This window comes from Setaria viridis, chromosome 2, assembly GCF_005286985.2.
Source record: "Setaria viridis chromosome 2, Setaria_viridis_v4.0, whole genome shotgun sequence".
Classification (NCBI taxonomy): Eukaryota; Viridiplantae; Streptophyta; class Magnoliopsida; order Poales; family Poaceae; genus Setaria; species Setaria viridis.
In genome coordinates, this window is record NC_048264.2 from 25,891,079 (window position 1) to 25,903,559 (window position 12,481).

Below are 12,481 nucleotides of genomic sequence, written 5' to 3' on the forward strand. Positions count from 1 at the left end.
GGCTAGACTTCAAGGATATATATGAAGTGTACCATCATGATGCCCTGGACGTCTCTCTGATCAGCGCTTGGATTCTGTAAGTGTCCGTTTATTATCTCTACATTTAAATTTTGGCGTGCGTCACCGTACTAACTTCATCTTCCATTTCATGTAGGATGCTAATTCAGACATGCCGCCGAGAGGCGTACCTACATGTAGGCTTCATGGATCCATCTGTAGTTAACCAACAACAGATACAATTAGCGCCGGAAAAAACCTTTGCGGAAATATACAATTTCCTACACAAACAAACATTCAAGGATTTCATACTACTTCCATACAACTTCAAGTAAGTGTGTGTATACCGTCTACTTTCGATGTCTTTTTCCTTATCTCTACATGTTAGTTAGCTCTAATATGCATGAACATTTTACGCACGCAGCTTCCACTGGATCCTTATTATAATTGAGCCTGAAAGAAGCCACGTCACTGTCTTTGATTCGTTAAGGAAAGATCCGGTGGACTACCAAGAATTGCAAGACATGCTAGGCTTGTAATAATTCTGGACCTTTATCTCTATGCAAAAATTTATTTCCTAAATTTTATCCCTGTTACACTATGTCATTCATTATTCTAATCCGCAGCGTATGGAAACAATTCATAAGGACACACAAAGGTCCATTCAAAGAAAATCTTACATGGAACACAGACTTCCCGGTACGTATGAAGTCTGCACATTTATTACATTGTATAACACGAATAGTTCATAACTTATTTTTTTCCGCACTGAAGTGCTTAAGACAGGAACCCGGGAATAATCTATGTGGCTACTACATCTGTGAGCACATGCACAGTTTTTTGGGACCCAAGGGACCGAAGATGACGCCGCACAACTTTAAAGTACGTAAAATAAATATATTACTAGTTAATTATTTTCTAGCTCCTTATATGTATTTGTTCATGTAACATTCACAAATTTCCAAATTATAGATGTTAAATATTCAACAAGGACTCTTGAAGGAAGAAAGAGTAGCGGCAATATGTGAAGGTCTCATTGGATTCATAATGGACGAGGTGGTAGATCCAAGAGGAGAATTTTATTACGATGGACGACAATTAGACACTCCTCTCAGCAACACCACGACGGGAAGATCGTAGGAAGATACTTTGATTTATTTGTATATATGATCGATTTGTACTAATTAAGCTAGTTGAATTGTGTATATGAATTGTGTATAAGGATTGTGTATATATATAGTAATTGTATAATTACAAATCCCATTCGTTTAAATACTAGTTGATTTCGTTCTAAAAAAATCTCAACTACAAGGTTAACAAATTAAAAGGGCCGCGGTACTACTATACGTATACGTGATGCATGCATGAAAAATTCAGGCGTCACCAGTGCCATGCAAGCGCAATTTAGTCCCGGTTGGAATTGAGCCAGGACTAAAGGGGACCCCTTTAGTCCCGGTTGGGAAATCCAACCGGGACTAAAGGGACCCCCTTTAGTCCCGGTTGGTGACACCAACCGGGACTAAAGGGGGTCCTTTACTCCCGGTTAAAAGACCCGGGACTAAAGACCCCCCCTTTTGTCCCGGTTGGTTTATCCCGGATGGATATCCGAGAGATATGCACCCTACCAACCGGGACTAAAGGTCAATTCTCTACCAGTGTTTGTTAATATCACGCCTCGCTGGAGGTACCAAAGGAAAATCTTAATTTTCAAAGGAATCTTTAGCTTCCAAATAAATTTATTTGTAAAAGGAGAACCCTGGTTTATCAGATATTGATATATAGGCTGGACTGAAAAATGACCCAGTTTATGCAAGCTCCAGGTAAATTTGTCGCTCCCATTTGAAAACTGGAAAGTGGCTAGTTTAGCTACTAGGCTAGTCCAAGCTGATAGTCTATCCCCATTAAAGCCTTTTCTAAAAGATATATTCAAAGGTGTTTGATTCATGACATTTGCAACAGTAGCATGAGGATAATTGATTATGTTATATAGGTAGGGGTATTGTTCTTGAAGTGTGGTTTAGATTTCAACCAAGTGTCCTCCCAAAATCTGGAGCCATCTTTTACTTGGAAGGTCCCACGTCCCAAAAAATCCTCCCTAACTTTAAATAGACCCTTCCAAAAATGTGAGTCTCCAGGTTTAATTTGGACTTGAGATAAAAACTTTGAACTTAGATATTTGTTTCTAAGTAAGGTCTGCTATGTGCCTTCTTCATTGAATAATTTAAAAGCCATTTGCTGAGAAGGCATTTGTTCTTGATCCAGAGATCTGTTATTCCCAGCCCCCCTTGATCTTTAGGACGACACAGGATATCCCACTCGGCAAGGTGATATTTTTGTTTATCATTGTTGCCTTGCTAAAATAACTTGGACCTATAGGAATTCAGTCTTTTAAGAACCCCTTCGGAATTTCAAAGAAATACATCATGAAATCGGAAGGCTACTTAGGACTAAATTCAATAAAATCAGTCTACCCCCGCAAGATAAGTGTTTGGCCTTCTAAGTACTTAATTTCTATTTCAATCTATCCTCGATTGCACTCCGATGTGCATTGCGGAGTTTACGGACATGTGTTATGTCATACCTTTGTGCATGGGTGCTTGTAGGGTTCTGTAACTGAATTTCAAGGCCTGACTTCAGGAAAACTACAACCTTGAGAACTTCTGACCTGACTCCAAAGACCACCAAGTTGAGTGTACATTAATTTATATGGTGCGCATGCCTAGAGCTAGCAAGGCAAATTAGTTTATTACTGGCGTCTACAACATTTTGGTCCCGGAGTACATCAGGGTTCCGGGTTCCCATCACCATGTTGATTGAACTCTCCGAGCATCTACTTGCCACAAAAGAAGGCACTATTAGAGAAACGACCTTCCATCCAGCTACAAAAGTCTTGGTCTTTTTTTAACCCGAGATTAAAGGAGCTTTAGTCCCAGATCCAAAAACCAGTTTTGACAGGAGCTCTTTAGTCCCGGTTAGTAATATCAACCAGGACTAAAAAGCCCATTTAGTTCCGGTTGTAATGGTTAGAAAGAACGAGGAAATCTGGTGGGCATTTAGTCCCGATTGGTGTTACCAATCGGTACTAAATCTTTAGTCCCAGTTGGTGATTCCAACTGGGACTAAAAGGCGACCTTTAGTCCTGGTTGAAACTAACAACCGGGACTATATCCCTCCTTTTCTTATTCCCCCGATGGACTCTCTCTCCGCACCGGCCTGTTAGCCTTTATCACCCCACCGGCCTCATCTCTCTATCCACTACCTTATCCTTTCCCCACCACCGGCCTCTCTCTCCCTCCATCGCTTCCTCTCCTGCATCTCCTACTCTCTCCTCCCTCCACTGGCTCCCACCGGCGCGCGGGGCTCCTTGGCTTGGCTGCTGGCTGCTGGTGCGTGGGCCTCCCCGGCCGGCCCCCTGGCCGCTGGCGCACGCGGCCTCCCTGGCCGGGCGTTGGCGCGCGGGTGCATGGGGCCTCCCCGACCGCTGGCCGCTGGCATGCGCGGCCTCCTTGGCCGACCCCTGGCCGCCGGCGCGCGAGCCCTCCCCGGTCGGGCCCCAGGGCGCTAGCCGCCACCGGCGCGTGGCCCGCCGGCTACGCGGGCGCACAAGCTCTCCCCGACCCCGGCCGCCGCCGGCGCATGTGCGGGCAAGATGGCGAGCAGGGAGCCTGTGGATACGAGAAACCGGTGAATGGTTCCTTTATGAGTGGTAGTGCATGATTTTTTTGTGAATGATTCATTTGTGATTGTGCTGTGTTATGAATAAGAATCTTGTGCGAATTGATTGGTTGTGTGTTAGCGTGTCTTTTGCTTCAATTTATGAAGTGTTAACTGTTTTGATTGTTTCTATGGTGAAGTTGGAGTTCGGTGGTCGAGGCGGAGCTGCAGAGCGCGAGCAGGCAGGACGGTGTTGCCCATTTTTTTTAACTATTTAGTCCCAGTTGGTATTACCCGGGACTAAAAAGAGGATTTTTAATCTCGAAAGATTAGTCCCAATTATACTAAGGGCCTGTTTGGTTCCACGTACTAAAGTTTAGTCTCTACCACATCGAATATTTAGATACTAATTAGGAGTATTAAATGTAGACTAATTACAAAACCAATTGCACAGATGGAGGCTAATAATTAGTTTTATAATTAGCTTATGTTTAGTCCTTCTAATTAGCATCTGAAGATTCAATATGATAGGAGCTAAATTTTAGCTAAGAAACCAAACACCGCCTAATGCTCACTTTTCCACCCGTGAGAGGGTGGCATGGCACGGGTGGTTCCCCAACGAGAAGCGTCCAAGAAGGATCCTGTGTTGGCCGTTCTCTGTACGTACATGCCACTGCATGAATACGTGTTGCGAGTTAGGACATGGCATTCCCCGTGGCCAATCAGGCCCCGGTAGTCCGATCCCTGGCAATCTCGCCGGTCAAAATCTTGTTGCATCCATCGATCATCGCCTCTCGTCGTCTTCACCACCAAGCCAGACGCGCTTCACTCCCCTTGTTTCCTCCGCTATAAAAAGGGGTGCTCCGTGCGCCTCACCTCACTCCCTCACCACCCCAGCCCAACTCCCCACTTGCCTTGCCTCTCCTCATCCGAGCAACGACGAATTCTTGCCCCCTGTTTGGCAACACAAACAAGTTCTTGGCCTAACAAAGCTAACTTGAGAGAGGAAGTTCCTTCGGTGAGGAAGAACACAAGCAAGAGGATCGGAGAGAGATGGCGAGCGTCGTCGACGGCAATGGAGGCGGCGGCGGCGGCGGGCGGGTGGTGATGGAGCTGAGCCACATCAAGGACCTGGTGCGGCAGCTGGAGGGGCACCTGGGGGGCGGGTCACAGTTACAGGCGCAGGAGGTGTGCAGGAGCCTGGCCTCGCAGATCTCCTCCCTCACCGAGCGCTCCATCACCCTCATCACCTCCTACTACTGCCTCGACGCCGGCCGGAAGCGCTCGGCGGCGGCCAGCCTGCTCAGCGACGTCTCCGACGCGCCCTTCAAGACCACCAAGAAGAGGTGAGCAAGCTCTTGCTGATGAACAAGCTCAACCGTATGCAGTTTTTTTTCCCTATTTTGAGAAATCTGTCTTGGCTTGTTTGCTAGTAAGTAATCAAAGTGGTTTGTTTGCAGGAAGACGACGGAGAAGGTTAAGAATCAGGTGAGGGTGAGCTCCGCCGCTGGTGGCGACATCCCGGCCGACGACGGCCACAGCTGGAGGAAGTACGGCCAGAAGGAGATTCTTGGAGCCAAATACCCGAGGTAGGTTTCTTTTCCCCCCTTATCTTTTCAGAGCCCAATCTGCACGTGTGTGTTTTTTCGCAAGTGGAATCGAATCGCTTCTACATTTTTTTCTACTTTGGATGGAGTGGTTGTCCTCTGGGTGAAAGTTGAAGCCTCTGCTCTCCTCCCAAATGCTTGGCCTCCACTTGTCCGATGGGAACAGTGAAAGTGCAGTTTTTCGTTGCACGGAAACAAAAAGATTTCCCATCGGATTGATGATGCTGTTTGTGCTAATCTTGTTCCGAATTCACAAACAAAATCTCTTCTTTTTCCACAAACATTGATTCACAACCAAAGCTTCATCCTGACCTGAATCGTGCAAATTATTGCAGGAGCTACTACCGCTGCACGCACCGCCACTCTCAGGGATGCGCGGCGACGAAGCAGGTGCAGCGCGCTGACGAGGACCCGACGCTCTTCGACGTCATCTACCTCGGCGCGCACACCTGCGTCCAGAGCGGAGCGGCGGTGGCGGCGGCAGGCGAGGCCGCCACGGCCACTCAGCAGCCGCCGGAGCACAACCCGAACGCCCACAGCCTCCTGCAGAGCCTGAGCTCCAGCCTGACGGTGAAGACCGAGGGGCTGGCCGCGGCGCCGGAGCCGCCGCAGGGCTGGGTCGCCACCACGCCCTTCTGCCTCTCCTCGACTCCGGCGAGCGGGTGCCTGCAGGCGCCGGCCGAGCTCAGCCCGTTCTCGGCGCCGTCGACGACGTCCGAGAACTGGGGCTTGTCGCCGGCGACCTCGGACTCCAACCAGCACGCTGCCGTTTCTCTCCCGCCTTTCGAGGTTGTCGCCGGCGACGTGGAGTTCGAGTTCGGGGAGGTGGTGTCCGCGCTCGTCGGCATCCCCGACGACGACTTCGACATTTCAAGCTTCTTCGCGTGATCCACGGGGAGGAAGAGAGATTCTTACAAAACCTACCTGATGACCGCCCCCTCTGTGATGCTCTGCCGTTTGTTCAGGGGCAGAGGAGGGAAGACAAAAAGTTCTTCCTTCGTCAGAGCCATCCTAAAGGTTTAGGATATTTGAGAATAGTGGAGTTGTTAATTCGACAGACATGTGAAAGTAACGTGAAAGTTTCTGGTGAATTTAAGCATTGCCCAACATATTACTAGCGGTCTAGTGCAAACAAAGTTTGGGTGCTATTTAATCTGGTAAAGCCCTGAAAGTTCAATCATACCATGCATACATTGCTCCCTCTGTTTAGAAACGAATTAACTAGCTTGTGCTAAGAGTCATATGATTTGAGAATAGAGGTAGTAACTAGATTTTCTTACAGAAAACTACTCACTGCACTCACAACTGAGCAAAACCTTGGTTTTAACATTATGAATTATTGGTAAAGAATGTGAAACAGTAAGTGCACGTCTCCTTTCTAACCACAAAATGGCATTCTCAAGACTAACGGGACTTTGCATATTTGCTATTATAAATGACTCGATCACATATTTGCCATCAATATTTTTAGTAATCATGCATGCTATACAATCATGATGGAAAAACTATACAACTCTGCTTGGTCGAAAGTTTGCCTTTGTTCTCAACAGGGAAATAAAGCATCACCTTTTCAACCTCTCAATAATCTGTTCTGTTTTCTTTATCGATAACGGTTTGCTTTGCGTATATGCTCTGCCATTGTCAAGCACTCAAGACTGTTCCAGTTAAACCAGACATTCCGCGGTGTTTCGTCGGACTGATGACTGATCGCCTCGAGCTTAAATTCAAATGTTGCAGTGCGGCTACGCGACGATCGCGTCGAATATTCATGAGGCTTTCCAGGAAATTTGCATGGGTCGGCAGGCAGGACCGCAGGGGATCTGAAGGGAGATCGGAATGCAACCCATGCACGTCTGCACCACCAGTCACTCTCCGTTTTCTTCCTTCCCCTGCTTCCACATCTTGTGAGATGGGGTGTGGCGTCATGCTCCAGGACCCTTGCAAATGCCATGCTTGCGCAAGCATATCCAGCCTCACGGCCTGGCCGGCTTCCAGAGATAGACAAGAGAATGAAGGAAGGAATTTCTTTATTAAAAACACAAGAGAAGAAAGGGAGAGTACATAGGTTTTTAACGAACAAAAATTTATCCTGTGTTTTCAGCGATCCAGAAACTTTTGTTACTAAATATTTTTTCAATTGCATGTCATTTTAGCTTTAGTTTCCGAAGAAGATTCTTCCAGCACTAGGGACGCTTGGAGCCTTGGAGTGCAGGGAGTCACATCCGAAATTGAGTGCGCGAGCCTACTAGATTTGTCTACTCCGGAAGCTGAAAACTAGGCCGCTAGACCGATTCAACAGTAACAGCTACTCGATAGGAATGTTATTTTGTGATGGAAGGAAGACGTATGGATCTGTCCGTACCACGCATGCATGCTTCAATTCTCATATTCTTTAGGACCATTGCAGATAGAGAGAGACATGCATTGGGATCAAGGTCATGCCCGTCAAGTAACTCGTCTAAATTATTGTATTCGGCCCCCATCTACATGTTTGACAAAATTAAATGGACAAGAAAGTGCAGTCATTTTGAAGCAAGATGACAAGCAATAGATTATGTTTTTTGCAACCGCGCTAACCATTAGCGATCCAATGCAGTGTTCTACTCTGTTGAGAAAGTTAGAATGACTTATAATTTGAAACGGAAGGAATTTGAAACGGAAGGAGTACGAAACTAAAGTCAACTAAAGTCAATGGGAAATGGCGGCGTGCGTGACGGGACTGGCCAACGGCGATGCGTGCATGTACCGAATTATATGATCAGTGAGCTGATGATGGCTATTATTATTAAAGCAAGGCATGATGCTAAAACATTGCCCCTTTTATCGATGTGATGATATTTATTTACTACCTACACTACAATAATTGGCTCATTAGGTAGGTCGTCCGGGTCCGGAAGACAAATCCTGCCTGGCCGACATCAATTCTTCGCTTCAGGGGCCCATGCACTCACGTCGAACCAGAACACTGTCAATCACAGCACCTGGTTTGGTTTCCTGCTTATTTTTAGCACCCGTCACATCAAATATTTAGATACTAATTAGCAGTATTAAACGTAGACTATTTACAAAATCCATTACATAAGTGGAGGTTAAACGGCGAGACGAATCTATTAAGCCTAATTAGTTCATGATTTGATAATGTGTTGCTATAGTAAATATTTGCTAATGATGAATTAATTAGGCTTAATAGATTCGTCTCGCCATTTAGCCTCCACTTATGTAATGAGCTTTGTAAATAGTCTATGTTTAATACTGTCGTTGTCAAGATTAGCAGATTAAGACTACGGCTAGTAAATTTCTTTTATGCGCGTAAGGCTTCGGATGGTGGCGCGGGAGGACACGGGATTAGACTGGTTCGGGCAAGGAAAGCCCTATGTCCAGTATGAGGAGCTGCTCGTATTGCCCACGCGGGGTCTGTAGTAGGGGTTACAGGCAAGCGAGAGAGGGAGCTGGTCCAGTCTCTTGGGTGTGCACTGATGCTCTAGTGGAGAGTGTATGTGAGTTCTGTTAGCTCGAGAGTCCCCCTCTCTCAGGGCCTCCGATTCTCCTTTTATAGCTCAAGGAGAGCTCGGGGTTACAGATGAGTCAGGTGTGAGGAGAAGTAAAAGAGATAAGCTAAGTAAATTAAAATACAAGGAGAGGGACCAAGTCCCCGGGTCGCGGCCTTCTGCTCCGGCCTTCGGCCCCTGTCAGCGCATCCACAGGAGGAGGGCGGCTGCCTTTTGATCCTGTCGACGATCCTCCTGGCGACCGCTACCGCCAAGCATGATGATGGTGTTCGGTTATGGCAACTGTGCGCGTCGGGGAAGATGTCCGACCCCTGTTGTCCTGCTTGCGCCCGTGGAACACGGACGTCGCCTCCCTGTCGCCAGATACGCGGGGCGTGAGAGCGGGCGGAACTCCCTCCTGTGCCAGGCGGCGCAGGCCATGAGTGCCTCTTAACGAATCAAGGGGAGCTGTGGCCACTGTACCCTGTGCGGTCGCGGCTACAGTGTCTCGCCCGGGTACTTGTGGCGGTCACGTCGAGGGGCGCGGACACCTTTATGCGCATTAGAGCCGCGGCGCATTTATGGCTAGATCGGCGAGGGGCCCACGAGATCCGCACCCTCGTCTGCCGGTCCGCGTCCGAGGTGGATCCTTGTCCTGTGGGCCCGGATGAGTGGTTGGGTGAGGTGGAACCTTGCGGCGAGGGGTCGGGCGCATCCGACCCTGGGACCGTGGGTCGGGCGAGGCGGAGTTTTGCCGTCGAGGGGTCGGGGGTGTCCGACCCCAGGGCTCTAGGTCGGGCGAGATGAAGCGTGATGTTTCCCGCTCATGCTGGGCCGGCGGCAATCGTCGTTACCGCAGATGGGCCTGGGCCTTCATGATTGTTGGTTTAAGAGTCATTAGGAGGTTGTTAATATTTTCCCCCAACAAATACTCCTAATTAGTATCTAAACATTCGATGTGACATGTGCTAAAAATAAGCAAAGGGAACCAAACCCCCATACTTGCTCTCAATGCAAGCAGATTTTGGTCTCGACCTATCCAAGCCAATCCACAAAGCAGGCACACTCACACAAATGCATCCACCAACTTTACACCAATCGACCAACAATCGACACGTGTGGAGGACTCCCAAGAAATTAACACACGAGCCGGTTGCCTTCTTCCCTATTCATCGGGACGCTTTGCGTGCCTCGCATGCCTCCCTTCAGCGTGACAGGAGGATCAATATGAGGCACTCAACACCACTCTGGGTCAATCTAGGACCAATTGTAATGGCTCTGTGTAAGCTGCTGCATGCCCAACCGCGTCCGCCGCGGCCGCGGCCGGCGTCGTCGCTCCCGGCCGGAGATGAGAGAATTCCCCGGGTCGAGTAGGGCAACGTTAGAATCTAATACGCCTCGTTATGCATAGCATTTTCCCAGATCTTGAAAGGATATTGGGAGTACGACACGAGCTTGCACTGTATAAGAACAACGTATATGAATCTCGTAAAAAATCCCAAATGATAGCGTTGAAGCAACCGCGATAAGATAAAAGGATTTTGGCGAAGCTGACCGGGGATTCTTTAAGCACAACTTCCAAAAGAGTACAAGTGATTGTCGCTCCCTCACAACCCTACTTGACCCTTTAGAACCCTCTAATTCTTGCTCTATACAAGAATCTAGTGCTATAAAACTGTGAACACTATCTCTCTTGAGCGATCTTAATTGTCTCTCACAAGCCTTGGATGAGATCTTGGTGTTTACCTTTAGCTTGATTGATTCCTAGAGGCTCCACCCCCTTGTTTATATAGTCCATTCCAAGACTCTCATACATGCAAGTAGGAGTCCTACGCCTAGTAGGATTCAACGTTCAAATCCTAGTAGAAATAGAAGTCCTAATAGCACACCCCTATAGAGTCCTAATTCAAGTAGAATTTGAGTCACCATACAACAATCTTCACCTTGACTCTAATCCTTTGAAGTCACCATGTTCCTCCAAGAATTCACTCCAAATCAGCTTCTTTTTTTATTTTTTATACTCCCACCACAGGAGTGCCTCCATCACAGGGGCTCGTGTGCATCACCGCGATGTGTGTGTTAGTGTCCAAGCTGGAGTGCGTGCACCCTTCACATGAGAGCTCCTTCGTTGTGTAGTTTGGTTAACCATACCACCTTCTTCTACAACCCTCTATGCCATAGGTTTGTACCGCCTTCGAGCTCCACCTACTCCTTGGTACTGCGTGGTCGGTCCCACCACGTCTTTCTCCTTCCAACAGCTCGCAGTTTCACCTCTACGACTATTAGATTTTGCAACTGTCTTTGCAGCCTTGCACTTGACTGCAAGTGAGATTTGAGTACCAGTCGTTGATGAGACGACTTCCTTCTCCTGATCAAGATTTTTACCAAATCTCCCAAAGGTTGCACCACCTTTAAGATTTCCTATCACTTGGTATCCTCCATGAATCTAGATACTTTTCATGATTACTTGCCCTTTGCAAGTGACTCACATAACTCCAACTTGAAGCGATAAATCACAACCTTGAAGTTCTAGTGACCTCACATATATTATATTCTTTTTCAAACTCGGGATATACCGAATTCCTGTCAGTGTGCAATGTGTTCCATTATGCATCTCCAATGTAATTGTTCCTACCTCAGTGACTACATACTCCTTGCAATTCGTTAAGTGAACAGTTCCATTCACCGGGCATAGAGATCCTTCGTCAAAAATCTCCCTCGCTGAATATATATGGAAGGAACTCTCTGAATCTAATATCCATTCATGAGTAGTATATGGTTGACTGACGATAAGTACATCACTTTCATCCTCACTTGCCACTGAGCATACTCCTCTCATAGTCTTCAAATTTGGATAGTCTTTTATCATGTGACCCTCTTTGTTACAAAGATAGCATGTATGGCTGTCCTTGCTCTTGCCTTTCTTCTTCCCGCGATTCTTGACTTTTCCCGCTCCACCTGAAACAGTCCTGTGGCTTCTTCAAGGACTCCGCCTCTAGTAGGTATGCAACTGTCCCGTTGAAGTTGAGAGTAGTTTTCCCGACGAGAATATTCATCACCAATTGTTCCCACGATGATGGTAAGGATGAAACCAGTATGACGCCTTATCATTCTCCTCAATATTCTCATCCACACTAATCAGCCGCGTGACAAGCTTGTTGAAGATATTCAGATGGTCGACGAATTGTGCGCCTTCCTCCATACGCAACCTGAATAGTTGATGCTTCAGCACCCACCGATTTGTTACCGACTTTGCCATACACAAATCTTCTAAGCTCTTCCATAATTTCTTCGGTGAATTTTCCTTAATTACTGAGTACTTTACCTCATCGGAGAGATATAGTCGAATTGTAGTGATAACCTTCTGTTCCATTACCTTCCATTCTTCAACTGTTGTGGTCTCCGGTTTGTTCCCTTCAAGAGCATCAATCAACCCTTGCTGGACAAGCACATCTGTCACCACGCACTGCCACACGCTGAAATTTCCTTTGCCATCAAATTTCTCTACTTAATTCCACATTCCTGACATTGTCTTGATTTCGTGCTTCCTAGTACTGCCGACCTTCTCATAAAATCAAATAAATCCGACCTTGGCTTGATACCACTTGTTAGAATTTGATACCTCTCATTATGCGCAGTAGCCCCCCGGATCTTGAAAGGATATTGCAAGCACGAGACGAGCTTGCACCGTATCAAGAACAACATATATGAATCTCGTAGCAAACCCCAAATGAT

General features: G+C 47.1%; 1 protein-coding gene across 1 annotated transcript; it reads left to right on the forward strand.

Moving 5' to 3' along the window:
- The first annotated feature begins 4,469 nt into the window (after window positions 1–4,469).
- LOC117842457 (uncharacterized) lies at window positions 4,470–6,349 on the forward strand. The gene is made up of 3 exons (XM_034722918.2): window positions 4,470–4,997; window positions 5,112–5,240; window positions 5,594–6,349. The coding sequence occupies exons 1-3, from the start codon at window positions 4,705–4,707 to the stop codon at window positions 6,144–6,146; spliced, it is 975 nt and encodes a 324-aa protein (XP_034578809.1). The 5' UTR covers window positions 4,470–4,704; the 3' UTR covers window positions 6,147–6,349.
- The last annotated feature ends 6,132 nt before the right edge of the window (window positions 6,350–12,481 follow it).